This window comes from Pagrus major, chromosome 16 (assembly GCF_040436345.1).
Source record: "Pagrus major chromosome 16, Pma_NU_1.0".
Lineage (NCBI taxonomy): Eukaryota > Metazoa > Chordata > Actinopteri > Spariformes > Sparidae > Pagrus > Pagrus major.
The window spans coordinates 15,886,340-15,907,636 of NC_133230.1; the positions used below are offsets into that span (position 1 = coordinate 15,886,340).

Consider the following 21,297-nt stretch of genomic DNA (forward strand, 5'->3'; position numbering starts at 1 on the left):
AGCCGTGTGTGTATGTGTGTGTGTGTGTTATGCTGAAAAAGCGTGTGAGGAGCTGTGAATGTTAGCTAGACAAAAGGAGACGCCTCCCATTTGTCTCCATCTGTCTGGCATCTCAGCTGTCGTATGGATACAAAACCCCATCTTCATTTGCCGGCTCTCACACCGACAGCTCATCAGACACGTCCAATCACAGCCTAAAAGCTTATCAGCAATGTCAATGATAAACATAGAGGACACACACACACACAAACAGCACACACACTCACAAAATGCATGCTCCAAGGTAACTGACTGAAAGCAAATTTAGCAGTTTATTGAACCAGAAGCTAAGCTCAGCCGTAAAATAAAAGGAATCCTTTTAACAAACTGAAACTTGAACTTGTGCTCTCAAAGTCAGTGTGAATATAAAATAAACCAGCATCACTCTCAGTTTCAGTTTTCAGGTTTTTGGTCGCTTGCCAGAAGGCGAGTGAAGCACATGAATGAACCGGCTGGGATGAAACTATTAGCCCTTAGTGGGATAAACATAACATTTCCACACAGAGCCTTTCTTTTGTCCAAACGTAAACGTGCTTTCTACACAATTAAAGTGACACAAAATGTTTTAAACTGAACATCTACAGAGAGAAAAAGGAAAAACATTTCATCTTTTTTACGTGATAAGAACTGAAATGCTGCTCTAAAACAAAAATAATTATCTGTGTCATATGTCAGTTGTAACTGTCATATATGTCATATGCATACACACACAACTAATACTGTACTCATTTAGATCAGTAAGAGGCAGACAGCTGCCTGCATTGCTATGTATGCTGATGGTTGCAGGCACACAACTTAATGCACCATCTACTCTACAAATACACGCGCACACACGCCACCTGTCCTCCTGACGTGGTTAATGCACAAACTGCAGTGGAGTGATACTTTTGGGTGAGTTTCAGAGCCCGAGGGATCACTCTTTAAGAAGCTCTGAGAAGATTTCTATTCCTGCTCAAAACCTACGACTAAATCTTTCTTACGCTCTGCTGCTCTCTGCTGCCTGCTCAGAAAACTGCAGCTAAACAGACTCTCCTGTCCTTGTTTTCACAATCGGTCGGACAGATTCCCCACGAAGACATCGACACTTTGGCCCTTCAACCTTTTGTTCAAAACACCATCCCCACACAGAGCTGGGAATGAGAAAGCCTTGTCAAAGCTCTGCAAAATCACAGTAAAACACTTGCGAGGGGGATAAACATACACATATACCCACATACACACATTTTAATGGCAGCCAGCCAACAGATGTCGATCTGAAGTTGCGTGGGTTGGACCAGAAGACAAGGTGAAAAATGGGGATTAGTCAGAGCAGCTTGAACGTAATTCAGTTAGTGTTTCATTGTGTTAGATCAAGAAACCAATTATTATAGCTCTTATATTAATCTATATTTTATCAGAAGTAAGATTGTTAAACATACAACATTATTATGAACACGTCCCCTCACATCTGTTTGCAGTTAGTAACATTTCTGTCGCCTATGTCTTCTGACAGAGACAGTACACCTCTGACCTCACAGATAGAAAACATAATTTTTGTGTTAATGTCCATCATCAGTGTAAAGCATGATTATGCTTTCTTTCTTCATCACTAACTGTTAAAGAAGTGAAAACCACTTTTTTTCTGTATCCCTCCCTTCTCCATCAGCTCAGTTCAGCAGACGAGGGCCACGCTGAAGGCTTCGGACCGAGTTGGTCGTGTTGGAGAACTGACCGTCACGTCAGCTCCAACGATTCATCGAGGTGCTCCCCTCGGCACTGTCGGACCCTGACCAGTCACACGCTGTATGTGTGTGTTACGTCTCAACCAGTTGGCGAGACTCTGCTCGTGTCCTGCCCCACATCACAGGGCGGATGCATGGAGGATAACAACAGAAACGCTATGGAGATCTAGTAAATGACATGAAAGTTGGCTTTTGTTTATTCTCCTTCATTGCTCCTCTTGCTGTGCGTATCCCTGGGGTCGGTTAAGTGTGACTAGTCCAATTTCCCAAATAGGTCACTTCCAGTTTGTTTTTCGGGGCATGGATCCCCTCAGTCTGTCGCTCAGTCCTGTGTTTGTCGATGGGCGCTCTCTGGGGTGGTTGTGAAGATGCAAGTGGACCAGTTCTAGTTAGGGTTGATGACAAATGGTTTTAGGACGTTGCAATCTCCCCCCCTAGGTGGCGCCATCCCTTCTGCTGTGTCTCCAGAGGAGGCAGATACTCTGGAACACAGAGAGACGGTTCAGGAAACAAGTCTGAATGATGGGCTTTTTTATTTTCCTGCATGTCATGTGACTTACAAAAATGCTGCCACTACACAACACAGATCAGTCTGTCTCAGCAACAGTGTCACTAAGAAACTTCCCTGCATTTATTCTGTGCTTCAATTAATGATTATGATCCTCTGTCGCCTCAACCATCTCAGCCTCAGCTCAGGTGTCTCTGTTCTTTGACGCTTCCTCCCTCATCCTCATGCCTTGCAGTTGCTAGTCCACATACTTGTACTGCTGGCCTCGTGCTGTCTCACATGGGACAAATAGTTTCAACTTCCCCTTGTGTGGGCCTTTTGGAGATTGCGCTGATAGAGGGTCACATGTCTATACACGCATCGACTCTCTTTTGTCTATATCAGTGATTTTCACAGTGTGGGTCGCAGCCCAAGGTAATGCACGCGGGCCACGAAAGGTCATTTACCAGAACACCCCATAAATAAATTGTCAATTCTGTATTTAAGTTAGAAATTATCGTAAAATATATATGGTTACACATTTACATTAAAAAAGCAATCAGAACTGATGAAACAAGGGAGTTATATGACATGTTATTCTCCATTTATCTGATATGTGTGCCACCTAATGACCTTAACCATTACCATTTGGTGGCATTGCAGGAAAGGAGGGCAACATTATTTGGCTGAATTCAAATGTTCACCCTCTGGACATGCAGACTGAGCCCTTTCAGACTTCTGCGGTACATACTGTGACGTGTTCACTGTCATCACGGCAAGTCTCTAAGAGCGTGAGACTGCAAGGATAAGAAAAGCTGCTGATAGACCGGCCTAAAAACTGCAATAATAAAATGTGTTTTATTTACCTCTATAGCCTGTACATCTACATATGTCTGCATTTGGATGTAGGAGAATATTATTTCTGGACTACATGCTTGAAGTAGCATTTAAACATATTTATTGTTTTAAATATTCATATTAAGTTCTTCAACGTCATGTCCATATTGGAATGAATTGTGGGTATTTAATTCAGTTAATTCAGTAAAGTCCGGTGAAGTCTGCACCCCAAGCAGACTCCCTGGAAGTCTGAAGAAAGTTTGCTTGAGGGCCCTTGTGGACTGAAAGAAATATGGGTTTGGACATTCTTGAGCATTTGTGGACTCGCCGCAAACACGCCTGCAAAGTCTGCGAGTCTGCAAGAGTGGGGAAGTCCAGGCATTTGGATGTGGCCTTTGACCAGGGAATGGACTTCAGCACAACATCAGAATGCATCTTTAGTTGCGTCAATGACAGGAATTGCACCTGAATGTGTTTAAAGACGAGTTTATTCATTTGCACGGTGTTGCCTTAGGCCCACGTTCATATAGATAGTTCTGTTTATGAAACCAAATTAAATTTGGGAAATACTTCATTTAAGTCTAGTGTGTTCATCAGAGTTGTGATTAAAAGTTTGGGGAGGCCACAGAAGATTTTTTTCTGAAGTTTGGGAATCGTTTCTCTATACGTCTTCTCACAGCAATCTGATGGCACTGGAAGAGAAATTTATCTCTCCTTACTTAGCTTCATTTTATGGACTATTTACCAGAGCTTTTGTCGCTTTTTTTGTCAATGCCCCTTTATTTTGTTCAGCTTATATGCCATAGGAGCTGCACAATAGAGACAATAAAACACTAAAAGCGTATCTGGATGTACATTTTTAGTGGAGTGTAATTTAATGTCACTAAACTGAAGCTACTCAGGTATATTTTTGCCTTTAACACACAGAAATAAAAGCAGGTAGCATACTTCAAGCCCTCTCCCTGCTCTTGCCCTTTCAGTTTTTGGCAGATAAGGAAGTTTTGCATAATTCATGTTGCTTGATGGGTGTTGCCATTCAAAGCACCTCTCCGTACCACATCTGAATACATATATCTTCATGATTCGCCCTAGATAAAATCTAGCCTCTTACCCTTCAGTACCGGTACCTTTGTTGTGTTGTGCTTTGTGTGTCTCAAACAATATTATCGCTCTGTATTTATGACAAAATAGAGCATGTCAAAACATGCTCGCTGCTCACCATTGTTGCTGCAGTTTTTGTTGTCTTTGTCAGATGCCTCTTCCTCAACCTGACACCAGGAGAAATACATATAAAATGAATCATATCACATTAAACAAAAGCCTGAAGAAAACGTGTTAGTGGCTTATTGTATTTGTCAAGAAACTTGTAATAATAAGCTAAGTTTAGAACTTCAAACTTGGCACGGAGTCATGTGCTTCCCAGAAAGAAAGAGGAAAGGAGTGGTCCTTACCTGTTTCCTCCACTTCAGCTCACAAAAGACCCGCTCAAAGCACTCATGCATGTAGTTAAACTGGAAGGAAAAGTGAACAGGATTGTAATTCAGCCTTCTGCCTGCAAGTTTTCATGAGTTGTCTTTCATTCTTCTTACTACTGATTTGATTACATGTAAAGTAAAGTGTGTTGACTATCAAATCAAATACAAAGTGTTAGTGTAATCTTACAGCCACTTGTTCTTTTCCAAATCACAACATCTGTCAATCAAAGACTGCAAAGTCCAACCAAGTGAATAAATAAACACAATAATACAGCAGTTGAGGTGTGTGAACACTCACGTATGGAGTGAAGATCTTGACCCAGCGAGGTTTCTTCTCTCCTCTGGCGTACTCAAAGCAGAAGGCCATCCCCTCCTCATCAGTGTCCCAGCGCTGCATCTCCCCCCACTCAAAAGCTATCACCTGGTTCTGAAGACGACACAGAGTTCACAGGAGGTGAACATTGGTTTGATTTAGTGATGCACGATAAAGATCAGACCAAATATTTACTGGCCTGTAATTGGGAAATTTGTATTACTGGCTATTTATGAGTAACCACGACTTTCTGGTTGATAAATAGGGTCGACATTATGAAGCCAAATTGCTTTCTTTAAAGTTGGTTTGTGATCCACTAATAAACATGAAACAAGAAGAAAGAAGAAGAAGTGCAGCCCGTTGTGCACCTAATGTCAAACTGCTGCACCTGGGCATGGAGCTTGACACATTGTGTCAAAAGAACACAAAGGAAAACACATTTTCATTTTCAACACATGTTCTACAAGGGTTCAGAGAGGAGGGAAAAAGTCGATTATTTTTAACACAACAATACTTATTAGAGCTATGGAATATTAAAGAGTCATATTATGCTTTTGGGGTTTTTGCCTTTCCTTTATTGTGTTTTGTAGCATTTTTGTGCATGTAAAAGTTCTGCAAAGTGAAAAAGCCCAAAGTCCACACCAAAGGGAGTTACTCTCTCCCACAGAAAACACTGCTCCTGCACTGCCTGAAACGCCTGGTTTGGAGTCGAGCCTTTACTTCCGTAACTTATGTGCGTCACTATGTAACAGGCGTTATATTAATATATATATATTATCTATTATAAAACATATACACTCCAGTCGGTCAGCAGACATACATTTGCTAATGCTGTAGCAGTGTCATTTTAGATCACACTACCTTGCTCGACATGAACCGCCCTACTCTGCCTCTGACTGGCTACATCCTGTCTGTTGTGCAGACAACAGACAGGACACAGTGTGTAAAGGGGTGCTGCAGCAATGCACCCTGAGAAAAAAAAGGTATTTTTTGAAAATTAATAGTATATAAACCTATTCTACTACTTTCTTAGGTTCTGGTTCTGGTTCTGCTTAGGTTAACTTATCACTATTGGCCTTGAGAAGAAGGTATTGGAAGTTTTGGATATCAGTGTCAGCTGAAAAAAAATTGATATTGTGCATCCTTAGTGTGATTCACAGGAAATCTATTTTGGAAAACATATTTTCTGAGAAATAATCATTACATTTAAAAATGAAAGACTAGCCATATTGTTACTAAAGGGTAAAAAAAATTATAATGTTGCCTTGCAAAGTGATCAGTTGGACCCTCTACTTGTACTGTATTTACACATTTTTTAATAAGCACAAACACTCACCTCCAGCGTGCCATCCTCAGTACAAGCGTGCAGCTTGAAGTGATGGATGCTGATAGCTGTGATGACGTGTCCCTTCCTCCTGGAGTCACAGGCGCAGTGGGGGAACGCCACCTCATTGTAGCCCTCACATGTCCGCAGCAGACTCAGGTACTAACAGACAAAGTATTACAGAGCTCATACATCAGTCGCTAATACTATAAGTAACAAGGTTGTGGCAAACAAGATTATGTTTACGTCTCTTTCCTTAATCCAGTTACTCAAAAAAAAAACCCTGTTAACAAGCTGTGACTAGAGTTCTCGCCCACCCTCAACTACATTACTGTCCCAATAATGACATATTAGAGTATTTCAGTTTATGAGAAACTTGTTTCATGAAGCCAGATTCCTTGGAAGGAGAGCGCAGAGTAAAGGGGCAACTGCCAAGCTGTGAAAACTGACTTAAGTAGTACAACTTTTTTCACTAATTATTTTGATCACTATATTGCAGGTACATTCAGACTTTTAAGAGATACAATTAAGTGTGTACCCTAACCAAATATTTGGGTTTCTACACCTGGTTCATTTCAGTCCCTGATCCCAAAGCAGCGAGGCAGGTTTCCTATTTGCATGAACAGTTGTGATATCAGATACTGCCTAACATTCGGAACAATGAGATCATTACATTACATGTAAACTATTGTTTTGTTTTCACATTCATTTATCTAAAAGGTGGCCCTTTAAGAGTTTGGAAATGCTGTGCTGAGAGCTACACAGTTGCAAATGGAGTTCACACAGAGGAACCCCCACCGTCACACATGCCACTTTCAGTTAATGTTTTATAAACATCAATATAAACTCAATGGCTGTATCTCTGAACACCACAGAGGGCTGTATTCTAAAGTGTGAAAGGGGTTCTGGCTTTTCTGTCCATTTTCATTTGGTAACGTTTTGGTGATGGCTCTGGTCAGCAGGCAAAAAGTGTAGTCATCCCAATCCCCTCCCCGAACAAAGAGTGGTCTGTGGGACTGACCGTGGCCATCTTGCGCTGCTCTGCCAGCTTCTGCAGCTGGTAGGATTTGTCCTCTGTTTTTATGAATCCCTTCTTCACATCTTCCAATGCCTAGACAAACAGGGGGCAGGGTGGGTAGGGGGTTGGGGTGGCATGAAGAGATACAACACCATTTATCATTTGTGGTTCACTGCACAAAAATGATTAGTCATTAAAAAACATTGAGCAAGATATTCTGGCTCACGTAAACGAGTTCAACCAATAACAACTCTTCAACTACTCTCCATAATTTACATGTTATATATAACAATGTATGAACACTATGACTATGTAAAGGGGTCACTCATAATGATGAACTTCCAGAGAATTAGCACCTATGTCTCTAGCTCTACTAGGCTTCACAGAGCTTTATCATCAGTTTCAGCTGATTGTTTAGCTATTAGGCTGCAAATTCACTCTTTTGATTCACTCTCACTGCTCTCATAGCTTTGTTTTCAGCCACAGCAGGCGGCTGTGTTCACTCAGAAACCTCTATAACCAACTGGACACTACCTGCTCAGCACCCAGCACTAGACAGACACAGTTAGTGACTAGCCGGTGAACATAGTGGAGCGATTAGCAGTTAAGGAGGCAGATATTTTCCTCAGGAGATGGAGGAGACCATAAAGAGCTAAAAGAAAGTGAACATTGGACTCAAAATGAATGATAATGTTGCTCCATAACTGCCAGACGTGCAAATGCAACTTTTGCTAAAACGTTTGCCATTTCAAATCTAAAGGTGATGATATGTCAATGCTGTCAATGGAGTGGCCCAAAAAAGTCAGTTATTGCAGGTTTAAGTATTCTGGGTATTCTTGTTTTCAGGAGTGCAAGCATCGTGCTGACTTTACTCATAGAAATCACTTTAATGAGTCACTGCTAAACCTCACATGCCAAAAATGCTTCAGGTGGTGACCTTAGTTGGGTCAGTAGACAGCCTGTAGGCTGCTGCTGCTATGGCTATTTTTAGTGCATTTGCATTAGAGGATTACTTTGTCGGGTTCACACTTCATACTTCACAAACTGTGGAAAAGTTTAACGGGCTTGTAGTAAAATAAAATTTCTCTGGTTTACTGGATACGTTCATAAATTTCAAAGCCCCAGACTATTCATTTTCCATTAAGGATGACATTTGTAGGACTTTGTGACTGATACAGCTTGATATTTTGTTTAAGATGTGACATAACTTACAATGTCAATTGCAAGTTAAACTTTGTCCAGGACTGTCACATTGTTATTTTTCAACAGACCCAGCTGGCAGGAATTCAGCTACCACTATGCCTGGTTTTGGTTGTTTTAATGCCAAAGCCTGTTGGGAAGCCTTACAGAAGACAAGACTACTTTAAAATTGTTACAACTTTACTCTAATGAGTTTGAAAGTCAGGACAATACACAAAGAACTGAATGATTCTGAAACCAGTACAAGTGGTTCCAAGTAAAAGAATAGAGTAATAAAGTAAAATTCCCTGATTTTGTTTATTTCTTGAAGAAGAAAAAAAAGTGCTGAGTTTCCTTAAGTCCATAGCAAGTGGGATTCAATTATTGTTATTACCTGGTGGAAGCAATAGTGCAGTGCCAACGGGTTGTCTCTTAGCAACTCCTCCTCCTGGAAGCTGAACAACCATTTGCGAAGCGCCAAGCAGGTCCCCGGCACTGCCGACGTGTAATTCTGCACATAAAGCTTGTGGGGAAACTCGTTAGGTGCCAGCTTCCTCACTGCAACAAATAGAAAGGAGGAGAGAGATTAGGAAGGAGTTAAAAAGGAGGGGGGGGTGTCTGTTTAGTCATTAAAAAAAATTCTAGCCTGTACCCAATTACCTGCCCTTGCTGTCCAAAACCTCACACATAACCCTAGGCTAAATGGATTAAACTCACCAGTGGGAGGGTACAGGTCTTTCTTTAGAAAACTAGTGGTCATGTGATGAAGACACCCAAGGGGGTTCTTTTAAATTAAACACATGAGAGTATGTGAACTTCACTTCGAAAAACTCATAAGCATCAAATACACACACGGTTCTTACCAAAGGAGTGGTTGATGACTTCAAAAAGGGCAAAGTAGCTCGCCATAATACTGTCCATTCCAACCTTTAACACTAATGCCTACAGGAAGAGCAATACAGAGTTAGTTATGTAAGAAAAACACTGGTTTTAGAATTTTTATTGCATCACCAAAGTTTATTCAGTGTGTCTGCACACTTAATACACTTATTACAATTCCAGCTGGAACCAAACAATGGGGCAATAAACTGTACAATATAGCTGTGTGAGAGCCTGATCCCAGATGTCATGTGTTCTCACCTGGTACACCTGATCTGTGGTGCTGTTCTTGCGGACTCTGACAGAGATGGTGGTCTTGTCTGGCAGGGCTATCCGCAGTTCTACATCTGTTACTCCGTTGTAGTTCTGCACAGTGAAGCGACACATAATGAGAACAGCTGTAGAGCTGCACTAACTCATGTGTGGATTAACAAGGGTGTGTCAGCTTGTATGAGGGTGCATACATGTGTTGGTTCTGAATTATTGGTAAGTCCTTCTTGATTAAACAAACAAACAAGAAATATCTAAACCAGACCTCCTATCTGTTAGAAATCCTAATCCTCCTTGAGTGCTGGATTAATTCAGTAGAATTGCATTTGTCTCTGCTGCCGTTATTCCTCAAAGCACGAGACAGGGAATGCAATTAAAGGATAAGTTTACCCAAAAATGATTATTAATGATTATTAAGTCATTATCTACTCAGCCTCATGTTTTAAAACAGGTCCCCATCAACATCAGTTGTTTAGGAGAATGCCTCAATGCTGTTTTGCTGTGAATCTCCAGAAATGTTTTTGCACTGTGAAACTTCACCTGACTTTCCATCGGCATGATGGTGAGTAGATAATGGATGAATTTTCATTTTTGGGTGAACATATCATTTACCTATTTGTTGTTTTAGCTCTCTAGTTTAGACGCGATTGGCCACCAGCTACTTTCAAGTAATTGAACTCAACTGCCATTCCTGCTGATGCTTGTTTATGGCAATAAGTATTCTTTTTTAATACCGAAAGACAAAGGGGAGTTAAACATGTATTCATCATTTCATCACAAGTTTTTACATACCTAAAATCCTCTCAATAGGTGCACTATATAATATCTAATACTTACAGACAAATATAGCCCTAATATGAACTATTAGATAAGCTAAATTTTGATCTAACTGTGAAAAGCAAGAAGGTACTGTGGTGCTGTACACATTCCCTGTCTGACAAGACACATGTTGTACATCGAAGAAAGTTTCGAAAGAGATGCAGAAAAACTCTCCCACTCAGCTCAGAATCAAAAGGAGCTACACTCCAGTACAGTCCATATCAGAACAACAATAAATGGGATGCATACCTCATCTGATTCAGAGAGAAACTCCTGCATGATGTCACTCTCCCCGATCACCCGCACAGAGCAAACTAGAGATACAGAGACAGAGAAAGGTGGAGAGGAAGAGAGGGAGGCCAAAGTAAATCAAATAAAGGAGGACAGGAAAATGTCACTTTGGCTGTGTCTTGTGTTCAGATTTAATGTATTACCACAGCCAGTACTTGCCCTGTTTTCTATCCTAACTACAATACAATTTTTGGATGAAAAATGTAATTATTCCTTGTCTTGGTATGTATGGTTATTATGGATTTTGATGTGTCTAAATACTTTACTTGTTCTTTGAAAATAGAGCTGTAATTCTTCTCGAAATGAAAAAAGAAAAAGCCTTTTGTCTTTGCCCATGTTGAAAATCAACACACGAGTGGGTTTATAGCCAGTGACCTTTCCAAGTAAGCCTACCTCGCTCGAGATATTCCTCCAGGCCTCTGCGGCGAGCATCCAGCTGCTGTTCAGACAGGGAGAAGGGCCATTTACCGGGAAGCTTTGGGAAGTTGAAGTTGGAAAACTCCCTCTTTAGGTTCTGGTGCAGGATGGCGAACTCCCGGTAGCGCTTTGAGCACAGCTGTCTACCTGACATGTACACGTTGTACACCTGTGAGACAAAGATGGGACAGACAGATTGTAGTGCATAAGAGTAGAGGGAATTAATGTTTACAATCAGGAATGATACTTTTTTTTTAATACCGACATAGGAAAAACAAGTTTTCTACCTGCTTTAGAGAAAAAAAATATAAGGTAATGACTCAAATCAGCACTCACCACAAACCTCTCGGAGTGCTGCTCTACATGTTTGTATGTGGGAATTGAAATGGGCACAGCCTGCTTGTCACTGTAGTCGTAGTTGGGTTGGACTTCCTCTCCTCCTTCCAACCCATCGGCCTCCTGAGCTGGGACAGACAGCACAGCCAGAACCAGCTCTTTCTCCCCTGCACGGATCAGATCCACCACCTGCTTATGGGTGGCACCTTCCACACTGACCCCATTACTGGAGGGAAAGTAAAGTGGGGGGAGAGACAGAAAGAAAGTCAGCGAGGAGTTTTAAAAACCCTCTATTCCCACTGTTTTTCACATAATCAGTTTATGTTTCAACATGGCAGATGATCAACTGTTTACACACAGAAGGGGACAGATTTGGCACTGACCAGGGAAGGGCCTGACTGTACCTTTATCAGGCTAATATGGTGTCAAATAAGAGTAGCATAGTTCAGTGAGAACTACAAATTGATTTCTGGTTCAAATAATAAGGCTCCATTCCAACTATTTCTCTCCTGATACCAATTCCAATACTTTAACTCAGGGTATCTCACAGCATCAAATACCAATCTCCCTAAATAATCCAGGAAGTGTTCATCTTTATGTAAAGTAACAACAAGCCACAAATAGCTTTGGCACTTAAAGGGGCTCAATGCTAACTTTTAAAAGTGGTTGCCAGGTTGGCAACCAGATTTCAGCTTTTGGTTGCCAAAACGGAAAATATGGTTGCCATTTTTTTGTCACCTTATATTTTGAATGATTAAGATATTATGCCATTATACAACAGCTTAATAATGAAGATGTGACATTAAACAATGTCTGAAAGCTTCATTACAGTAACCGAACAATCGAATTCTTTGCAGTTTATGTTTTATCTAATGCTTTATAGAGGCGTCAAAAATATCAAAGTATCGAAACATTACAATTCTGTATATATGGAACCGTTTGAATATTCATTTTGATGCCTGTACGCATGCGAGTAAATGCAACAGTGCATGTATGGTGTTGTCTGGTTCCTGTAACGACTGCGACAGCAATGTGTAAATAAAATAAATGCAATAAATATTTAAAGAATATTCATTTTTTGGGTGCACGGTATACTGTTTGATATCCCTATTTTCATATGTTAAAAAAATGGTTGCCAAAGGCCAAGAATTAGTTGCCAATTTCTCAATATGGTTGCCAATCCCAACCTGGCAACAATAACAGTCGAGTCGACGGCACGCTGTGACTGAATAAATGCAGCTAAACACTGAATTTTATAATGACTCTGACACAGAAAGTGTATTTAATGTGGATTGGTCCTGTTGGTAAAAATAAATATGAAATGTTAACCAATTGCTGCAAATGTTCATTTTCCTTTATTGGCGTGTGGCAATGTCAGTGCATTTTGTCTTTTATTGATAAACACAGTGTTGAGAGTGCTGAGTAACCAGGTCATCTCTAACGTCTCCCTTTCCTTTGGTGCTGTGAGACACCTCCCTTCCTGGCTTTGCCGAGGCCAGATGGCACCAGCATCAGGTGTCTCTGCTAATCTTCCTATGAGAGACAGCAGGACACAAAGGAGAGGAGGGAGCAAGCGAGAGCGCGAGCATCGGTCTGTCCACTATTTGTCCACTGTGTCTCAATTATTGTTTATAAATGTGTATGTGTATTAGTAAAGGACTGCACAATATGCTAAAAAATATTGTGATTATTTTAAACAGATATTTCAATTATAATATGATTATTATTATCATTTTGCCTCTTTTTTTTTCCCACTGAAAAATAATTAAAATCGTGATGATGAGACATTTCATGGGGTCTGTACCAAACAAGCATTTTTTCTTTATCTTTACAATGCAATGCCTGCCAGGGATGTGGGTCAGTTGCTGTTAAGCAAATTTGAATTACGGTAAGACAGATATTAACACTGAAGTAGGGCTGCAATTATTTGGTTATCAGCCATTTTTTTTAATCAAATAATGTGGTGAGTATGTCTTAATTAAATATTTAGCCTGTAAAAGATCAACACTGGCAAAATTCCTGAATCAATTTACCAGAATCTAAAGTGATGTCTGACAAACAATATAAAACAAACAAAATGTTAATATGAGGACAGATAAGCAAAAGCTCTTAAACTCTCTACCAGCTTCAATAGTAAGATATTGGGTAGTTTCACTGAACAAAGCACTTATACTGTATTTGTAGATGATAATGGGCAAGTTATCCACCCATGGCCTACAAGCCAAACAAAACCTCATGAAATTATTGCCTCTGGTAGAGACTAGCACGTTCATTTTTAGAATCAATTTCTTTCTAAATGTGACTAAAATATGATGTTTTACACAAACTACGCTCAGGCAGCAGTCAGTAGAGTCTGTAAATAAAAATCAGCTGTTTATCACCAATGAAGCAACACTGTCCCTGTCCTCGTTCATAAATCGAAGCAAAGTGCTGACATATGACATAGTAAACATGATGATTCTTTGAGTTTTTGCGAAATGGTCAAGCTGGTTAATAAGTCACATGATAAGCAGTGGTCCTGTCATATGACCAGGAAGAAATTTAGCAGTAAAAATGGAAAAACACAGATTAGGTAAAAGCTTTTTGTTGCCTCAGCAAATGGAAGTAGAGAAGTGTTCCTTGTTTTCTGTTTCTCTTCTCACTTATTCTAACTTTAGCCTATAATCAAGTTCACAGTACACACGAACATGTCTTAACTTCTCAAATCCTGATAATAAGGCCAGGCCAGGCCAAAAATTATAAACTTTAGAAGTTGTACATTATCATTTACTATAAACATTTGGTTCCCTTTATGTGGCTCCTGAATTTACCCTTTATTAAAGCCCAGGGTACAACCATGGTAGGAGATTGATGTCATTATTAGAAATGTGTCTGTCTGCAAACATAAACCCTGTGGGGAGTTCCTTTCTCTTAAGAGATGACTATTATATATATCTGCTAAAAGTTAATGAAGATACTATTGGGTGATTTCCATTAAAAACTCCTCTAGGGAAAAACCCTGACTTTTCCTGGCATGACAACAAGAGTTTGACTGAACAGAAAATCACTCCTACAAGATGTCTCCAGTATCAAGCCATGTATATCAACATCATTCACGTATACTGATTGGGATACAAGGCAAAAACAATGGACAGCACCTAATACTGTCCCACGTAAACAGCTTTTGTGAAGGTTAGTCTGTCAAGCGGTCTCTTCAAGTCAAGAAGCGAACACACTCACACCATATGATGTTGAATTTGAGTGACAACACTGCCATCCACTGTCTCCGGCCAGGGTCAAAATAGACATCCCTACCGTTATCCACATGACAATGCAATGTCAATTATATTCTGTCCTTACAGTCATGCTGGAGCCCTGCGCAAAGGGCAAGCTGAACAACACGTTAGCTACCTGGCTCGCTAGCTAGCCAAAGCTAATCAACATGCACAGCCTGTTGTCCAACTTATGTAAGCTGGTTAGCTTTCTAGTTACGGCTAACTCACTAGCGTTAGCTTGATGTAGCTACATTACCAAATGTCCACAGAGGTGCAAATGGCCGTAGACTTGAAAAATAACTAGTTAGTTAGGTAAACAGCTACTTTTTTATCATAACAGACAGGTGAAGACGCGGCTACCTTGAAGAAGGTTAATGTGTGCTTGAAATTAGATCAACACGGGCTAAACTGGCTAGCTAGCCTTTCGTGCTAACAACCTGGCTCAGTTTAACGGAACAGGGGCTGACTTACACCTCCAGGATCCTGTCACCCTTCGCTATCCCGGCTCGGTCCGCCGCACCTCCGGGCAAAACAGCACTGACATGCTGAAGAGGAGCGTACAGTTCCCCGTTGATGCTCCGAAGCTGTCCTCCTTCGCTGACTTGACCGCGAACATTGAAACCGTAGCCCGACTCCGACTTGACGATCCTCACCATCCGCGGACCCGACGTTACCATGGGTGCGTTCTGGCCCGCGGTGCTCGCGGACGAAGCCACAACCGGACCGTTGCGGGATGCCGAAGGGAGAGTCGACCGAGTTTCATCGCCTCCTACATCCGCCATCTTATCCACAGGCCCTGGCCCCCCTTCCAGTCGGCGTCTTCTAGCAAATTCAAAACAACACTCGAGCTCTGTCCCTCCGTAACGTTAGCTCCACAGACCGACTCTGTTGTTGATAACCCGCCCCTCGGTAGCGTCACGAGACACGGCCACACAACGTGACCTCCCGGAGGCGTCACCGAAAGTCTGGTCCGTGTTGTGTGATTAGCGACTGAACAATGTCAAGTTGTTCATCATTCTAGCTTCACACCAAGTATTTATTGAATATATCCCTACATTAAAAAATATATATATATTGTCATACATTTTAACCATCCAGAGTTTCATACGAATATGCATATAATTATTTTTTTAGAGATAGGTACAGTGGCCCAGAGGGTTCAAACACAAGAACATTTAGTGAAACGCAACGCAATTTCACAAAACGCAATGACATTTTGGAAGAAACAAAGACTTTTCACAAAACACAATGACATTAGGAAAACGCAACATTCTAGAAAGCTCAAAACGTTAGGAAAACACAACGACATTTCACAAAACACAACGCAATTAAACAAAACACAATGACATTTCGGAAGACGTGACATTCCATAAAACACAGTGACAACTTTTCAAGATGTTGCTGTGTTATGTTTTGTGAAATGTAGTTGTGTTTTCAGCCTCAGGGCCAACGCAGTTAGACCTCTCTTTGGAAATATTTCAATAACAGTGTAGACCTTTTTAAAAATTTTGCCAATCAATGTCCTCCCAACTCCATGTCTGTCTTTTTACATTCTTATTTACTGTTCTGTTAACTATTTTTCAATGTTATTATTTCCTTTTATAAAATTACTGTCTGCAGCACAGACAGTTATATAAGCCCTCAGAGTCATTGCCTCTATCTTTTCACAAACTCAGCAGCCAGTCTTACAAAATGATCTTCCGTATGTATGAGGGCTTTTAACTGTATAAAGTATTTTTGAAAACAACGCAGAAACAAGCAGATTCCCTTGAAAGGCAGCTTTTAATATCAGAGAAGGCTGGCATTCATCCATGTTCATTGGGGCTTTTCACCTCAAATCATTTTTAACTAGGTGGAGATTGCCCAAGAGGTTTTCCACTTGTTGCTTTAGTCGTCCTTCCCCTTTCTCTCTTGGTCTCTATTTCTCATTTCCCTACCGCCCTTGTTTTGAGTTTAAAAAGTGATACTTAACACTGATATTTCTGTGCTTTGCCTCCTGTTATCTTGTGTAATTCATCGAGGCAGGGACGGGCAATCATGTGCAATGGAGGTGCTGATTACTGAGCCTCAAACAGAGAGGGAGAGCTAATCAGTGAAGTCACCTGCTGTAGTATTTGTATGGAATGAAAACTTGCAGGTTGTCAGTCCTTGAGGCACATGATGATTACTCATTACTGGCAAAAATGTATGACGTGAAAAGAATATTAATGATCTAGTTTATCATTGTCTCAGTGACACGTGTCACAGATATGGATCATGGACTGAAGTCCAATAAATTCATTTTGATTAAAGAAACTGGAAACTAGTGAGCAGAAAACGTACCGATCTACTACAAACAGAAGTATCAATTTGCTCATAATGTTAAGCAAACTGCTAGTATTGCATGTGGTAACAACAGCAGCCTGACACACACAGAGTGAAAGGCAGGGCGACCGGGTCAGATCGCCAGTCTCTCACAGGGCTAACACATACAGACAACTGCATCCACAGTCACACCTAAAGGCCATCTACAGTTTACAGTCCATGTAACCTGCATGTCTTGGGTCTGTGCAAGAGAAGTGGGGCACCCATGGGAAAGCCACACAGAGGAAAACATGCGATATAAAAGTCCCAGCCAGCCAATGAATTTAACATTTCATTTTGGGAGAAAGATTATGTTATTACATCCTTCAGAAGTTACTGAGTCGTGCTTTAAATAGAGAGCTTTTAAAATGTGCTATAACCTGCTGTTATATTTTTCATTTCCTGATTAATTTTAGCCTTCTGTCGTCTGTCTGCGGTGTGGCCTGCCAGACAGCCTCCCCCATTGTCTTGTAAGATTACCTGATAAAGGTCTAAGTACAGAAACGTTGTTGTTAATACATTTAAATGCAAGTGAATTGGATAGTGTGCGGGAGACTTTTTCCTGATTTTAGCCTTGAAAAATGTGCGTAGGGCTGCACAATTAATCAAAATATTATCGAAAATCACAATATGATGCCCTGGTCTACAAGTCTTATTCTCCAGATCTAAAAAATGTTTGTTGGGTACAAACTCCAACAAATGTCACATCATCATGCTGGCATATGTTTTGTCAGTGAAAATGAAAACTGTGACGCAATAATTATTATCTCCAGTAATCATAATATTTATCAAAATAATCACAATATGATTTTTTTTTGTTACCATATTGTGCAGCTCTTGCTTAGTGTCTACAAAACTTAAACACTTCAAGTGTTTTGGGTCAGTATCACAAGTATCATAACCTTACTTAGACCATGAGGCTGACATTTCTGCGCAACCATCTGATATTGTGACAGATATTGTCCCCCTGACCATGCAATAATACTCAAAGTGTACAAGTCAAGTGTGGTTTAAAGTTTATTTCATTGTACGTTACAATATATTTTTTGTGACCTCATGTTAAATTAGTAAGTAGTAATTATTCATTCCTTCTTCAGAGCAGTGGTCATAGGGCACTCCTCTTTTTCACAGGAAGGCAGCTCTCTTTGCTGACCCCAAGCTTGCACTTAGATTCCTATTTTTTCTTAGTGAAGAACTCGTGGCACATCGTAGTGAGGCAGATGAACATCCTGCCAAACTCAGCGAAGTCCACAAGGTTGTCCTGGTTACTGTCCAGGTCACTGAAGATGCGGTCCACTGCTGCCTTGTCAGGGGCACTCTGCATGCCAGAACAGTGAAATGTAGACTGTTTATTCACAACATTCAGTGACACACATTATTCTGTTTTGTTTTGTTCTTAGCATCACTCTCATTGATCATAAACCAAGGAAACAAATGCACACTAAGCCAGTGTGCATCCTGTTGGCTGTGCAGGGCTGAAATAGAGAGGTCAGAGGTCACTCACCCCCACCAGTTCTCCAAGTTCGTTCTGAAGCAACTCTTTAAGCTCTGCCTTGGTCAGGGTGGTTGGGTCCCCCTCCCTGCCAGAGTATTTAGAAAAGGTCTCGATGACGAGGGATATAGCCTTCTGCATGTCAGACATGATGATAGCTGCTTAAAGAGGACAGAGAGAAAAAAAAGAGTTAAATATTGACACATGCAATTTTTACTCATGTCCCTGCGTTGGTTGTCATCAGTGAGTTTTCATACAACATGATGGAGACTGTTCAGATCACATTGGACTCGTATTTGTTCTTTATATTTTCAGAAGAAAGGATGAAGGATCATGCTCTCAGTCAATGCTGCTGTAGCTCCATCTAGAGGCAGAGTGAAGGCCTGTTAACTTTCAGTGGTGCACACTTAAATGGATCATGTGGCATGTGGTCAGATTGAATGTCAACAAAGGATAGCATTTATATCCACAACCTGAGGGAGTGGGTTCCGTCGCAGGGAAGGGAAGAAGAATCTGAGTAATGGATCTTTAAAATCTGTGACTAATTTATTCATATATTGTAATTATAGAGATAACATATTGGTAAAATGTGTCCATCAAGGATTCATTAAAGGCTCCTAAGCAGACATCGTTGCTTTTTTCCCTGCCCATGTTTTTCTCAGAGTTTTCCGTGGAGCTGGAGATATAAATACACCCTGGGTTTCCACCAGGGCCCAGCCACTCTTATTTCCCCCTGTCACCGGTCTCTAACGCAGCATCTCTGCCGAGTGACATAGGGCATTGTTATGGCAACAGTTTAATCTCTCCAGGTAACTCAGTCGAACTAGGTAAAGAAGCAGGTCAAGACTTGATTTAAGTCCCAGTAGTGATGTGTAAAGTCTGTTCTCTCAATGCTGTATGTCTGAAAAGTGTTTTTTCCACTGACACCATGAACCCAAGAGAGTCAGGTCTGGTTGACTCACACGGTGCTGCTGCTCCCTCTCTGGGGTGTGGTAAGCTGAGGAAACTTAGGGTTTGTAAACAGATGGGAATTGTGGAGGAAGATAGCACAAAATTAAAACCATATTACTGTTCCACTGTTTAATTTGGTTGTAATTAAAAATAAGGATGAAAACTTGATGCTAAATCCTGAATGTACAATGCATCAGTGGAGGGAGATTCCAGACTAAAAGCTGCCAAAGAACTGCCAACGGAGCAAAAATGAGCAATGCAGCTGGTGCAGCTTTCACAAACAGTGAAGAGAAGCCATAGTTGGCTCAAAAACACAAAATGCACACAGAGCTGGTAACTTAACAGCTGTTTTTTTTTAAACAGGTAAAAGTCATTGAAATGGCATTAAAAAGTCAAAACAATTTCCTATGGGACAAAGTTTTGGCACATATTTTCAAGTTAGAAAATCAAACGACAAACAAATCAACAATGTTTAGATTTTCTACTCACCAAAACTGGAGATTTGAGGAGACCAGAGAGTGAAAGTCAGTTGTAGAGGAGCAGCAGTGACGGAGGAATGGATGCAAAGGATGCTTTATACACCACCACACCCTTTATCCCTCCTTCCATAATGCTCCCTTCATCTCCAACCGCTCCTACTCCTCCCCCCGTGTCTTGTTACTTTTTTCTTAAGTCATTCTTGGAAAAAGTTTTTTAAAAAGCACTGTATTTATGTATTGTTACCTAGAAATTCATCAACAAACCGCTGACGGTTATTCCTGCTGGCTGTAAGAGAATCTGCTATGAATCATTTTTTCAGGTCAACATTGTATTGTGTTTACAGTAAAGTACAATACATGTTTGCATTCAGGAAGGATGTGTAAATGCTTAAAATGAGTCATCTCAAAAATGTTAAAATCTTGAAAAATGTAGAGGAGGTGGAGTAGTGTGCTGTGACTTTAAGAGTCTTTTCCAAAATAATAAGTGGACATTTTGTTCTTCTTCATGCTTGTTACAGCTAATTTATGATTTAACCAACCTAGTCATGTAACAGTCTTTTCTTCCCCACTCTTTGATGTAATGTATCGAAGGAGTTTGGGACATTATGTTAATTGTTACTTCACTTGTTTCTTCTGTTAAAAGTATATTAACTTTAAAGGAAACCGTTTGGAGAAACTTTCAAAACCTTATTTATTTGCATTTCTCTTATTCATTGAAGATGATGTTCTGCAAGCAGATGAAGGGAGGGATTATTATGTGAACTGAATCACTTTTTGTAAAGATGCTGTCACATGTACAGTTGCTCCATTAAGAACTAAATTTTGTTAAAAAGAAAATCCGCAGTTGTGTCATACACTCCCATCACAGCTGTTTTAAAGAAGTTTTAAGTTCATTAACTAACTTTAATCCACATTTTTGCATGTGCATTTTGAATCTTAATCCCTAATTCTTCTCTCTGTTTGAGTTTACACTTTTGTCATACCGTGTATGCTTCTGTGCAACAAATCCCAAATACATTTTAATTATTTTTCTGACTTTTCGAAAAAGGTTGACACCAAATGTGGTGACACTACTGCCTGGAATGATCCAAGACTACAGCGATGAACAGTTGTGTACAGTATGTTTCAGGCTGCAAGGCTGTGCATTTTGTTTTACCCAAGCGTGCATCAGAGGACCCCCTAATTGCATATTGCACAGACTAATTTCTGGTGTTTTATGTGTATATAATTGACCTTTTTCTATTTTTATTTACTTGTTTGAGATGCACATGATGCTTAAATGAAGACGTTGGGCACAGCGACTCACTGAGCGTTGATTGTTACGGTCCTGAGTGGGTCCTCTCTTCTTTGCAATTTTGTGGTGGTGGAGGCTG

At 40.5% G+C, this 21,297-nt stretch overlaps 2 protein-coding genes across 2 annotated transcripts; both read right to left on the bottom strand.

The window, feature by feature from the left end:
• Positions 1-1,410: 1,410 nt before the first annotated feature.
• snx27a (sorting nexin 27a) lies at positions 1,411-15,555 on the bottom strand. The gene is made up of 13 exons (XM_073483424.1): positions 15,131-15,555; positions 11,406-11,631; positions 11,046-11,238; positions 10,611-10,675; positions 9,534-9,638; positions 9,257-9,335; positions 8,788-8,951; positions 7,218-7,307; positions 6,209-6,358; positions 4,858-4,986; positions 4,536-4,595; positions 4,304-4,352; positions 1,411-2,242 (listed from the first exon to the last, which is right to left on the bottom strand). The coding sequence occupies exons 1-13, from the start codon at positions 15,439-15,441 to the stop codon at positions 2,172-2,174; spliced, it is 1,692 nt and encodes a 563-aa protein (XP_073339525.1). The 5' UTR covers positions 15,442-15,555; the 3' UTR covers positions 1,411-2,171.
• Positions 15,556-18,070: 2,515 nt separating this feature from the next.
• Positions 18,071-19,961, bottom strand: LOC141010499 (ictacalcin-like). The gene is made up of 3 exons (XM_073483481.1): positions 19,935-19,961; positions 18,507-18,655; positions 18,071-18,320 (listed from the first exon to the last, which is right to left on the bottom strand). The coding sequence occupies exons 2-3, from the start codon at positions 18,642-18,644 to the stop codon at positions 18,177-18,179; spliced, it is 282 nt and encodes a 93-aa protein (XP_073339582.1). The 5' UTR covers positions 18,645-18,655; positions 19,935-19,961; the 3' UTR covers positions 18,071-18,176.
• Between the last annotated feature and the right edge of the window lie 1,336 nt (positions 19,962-21,297).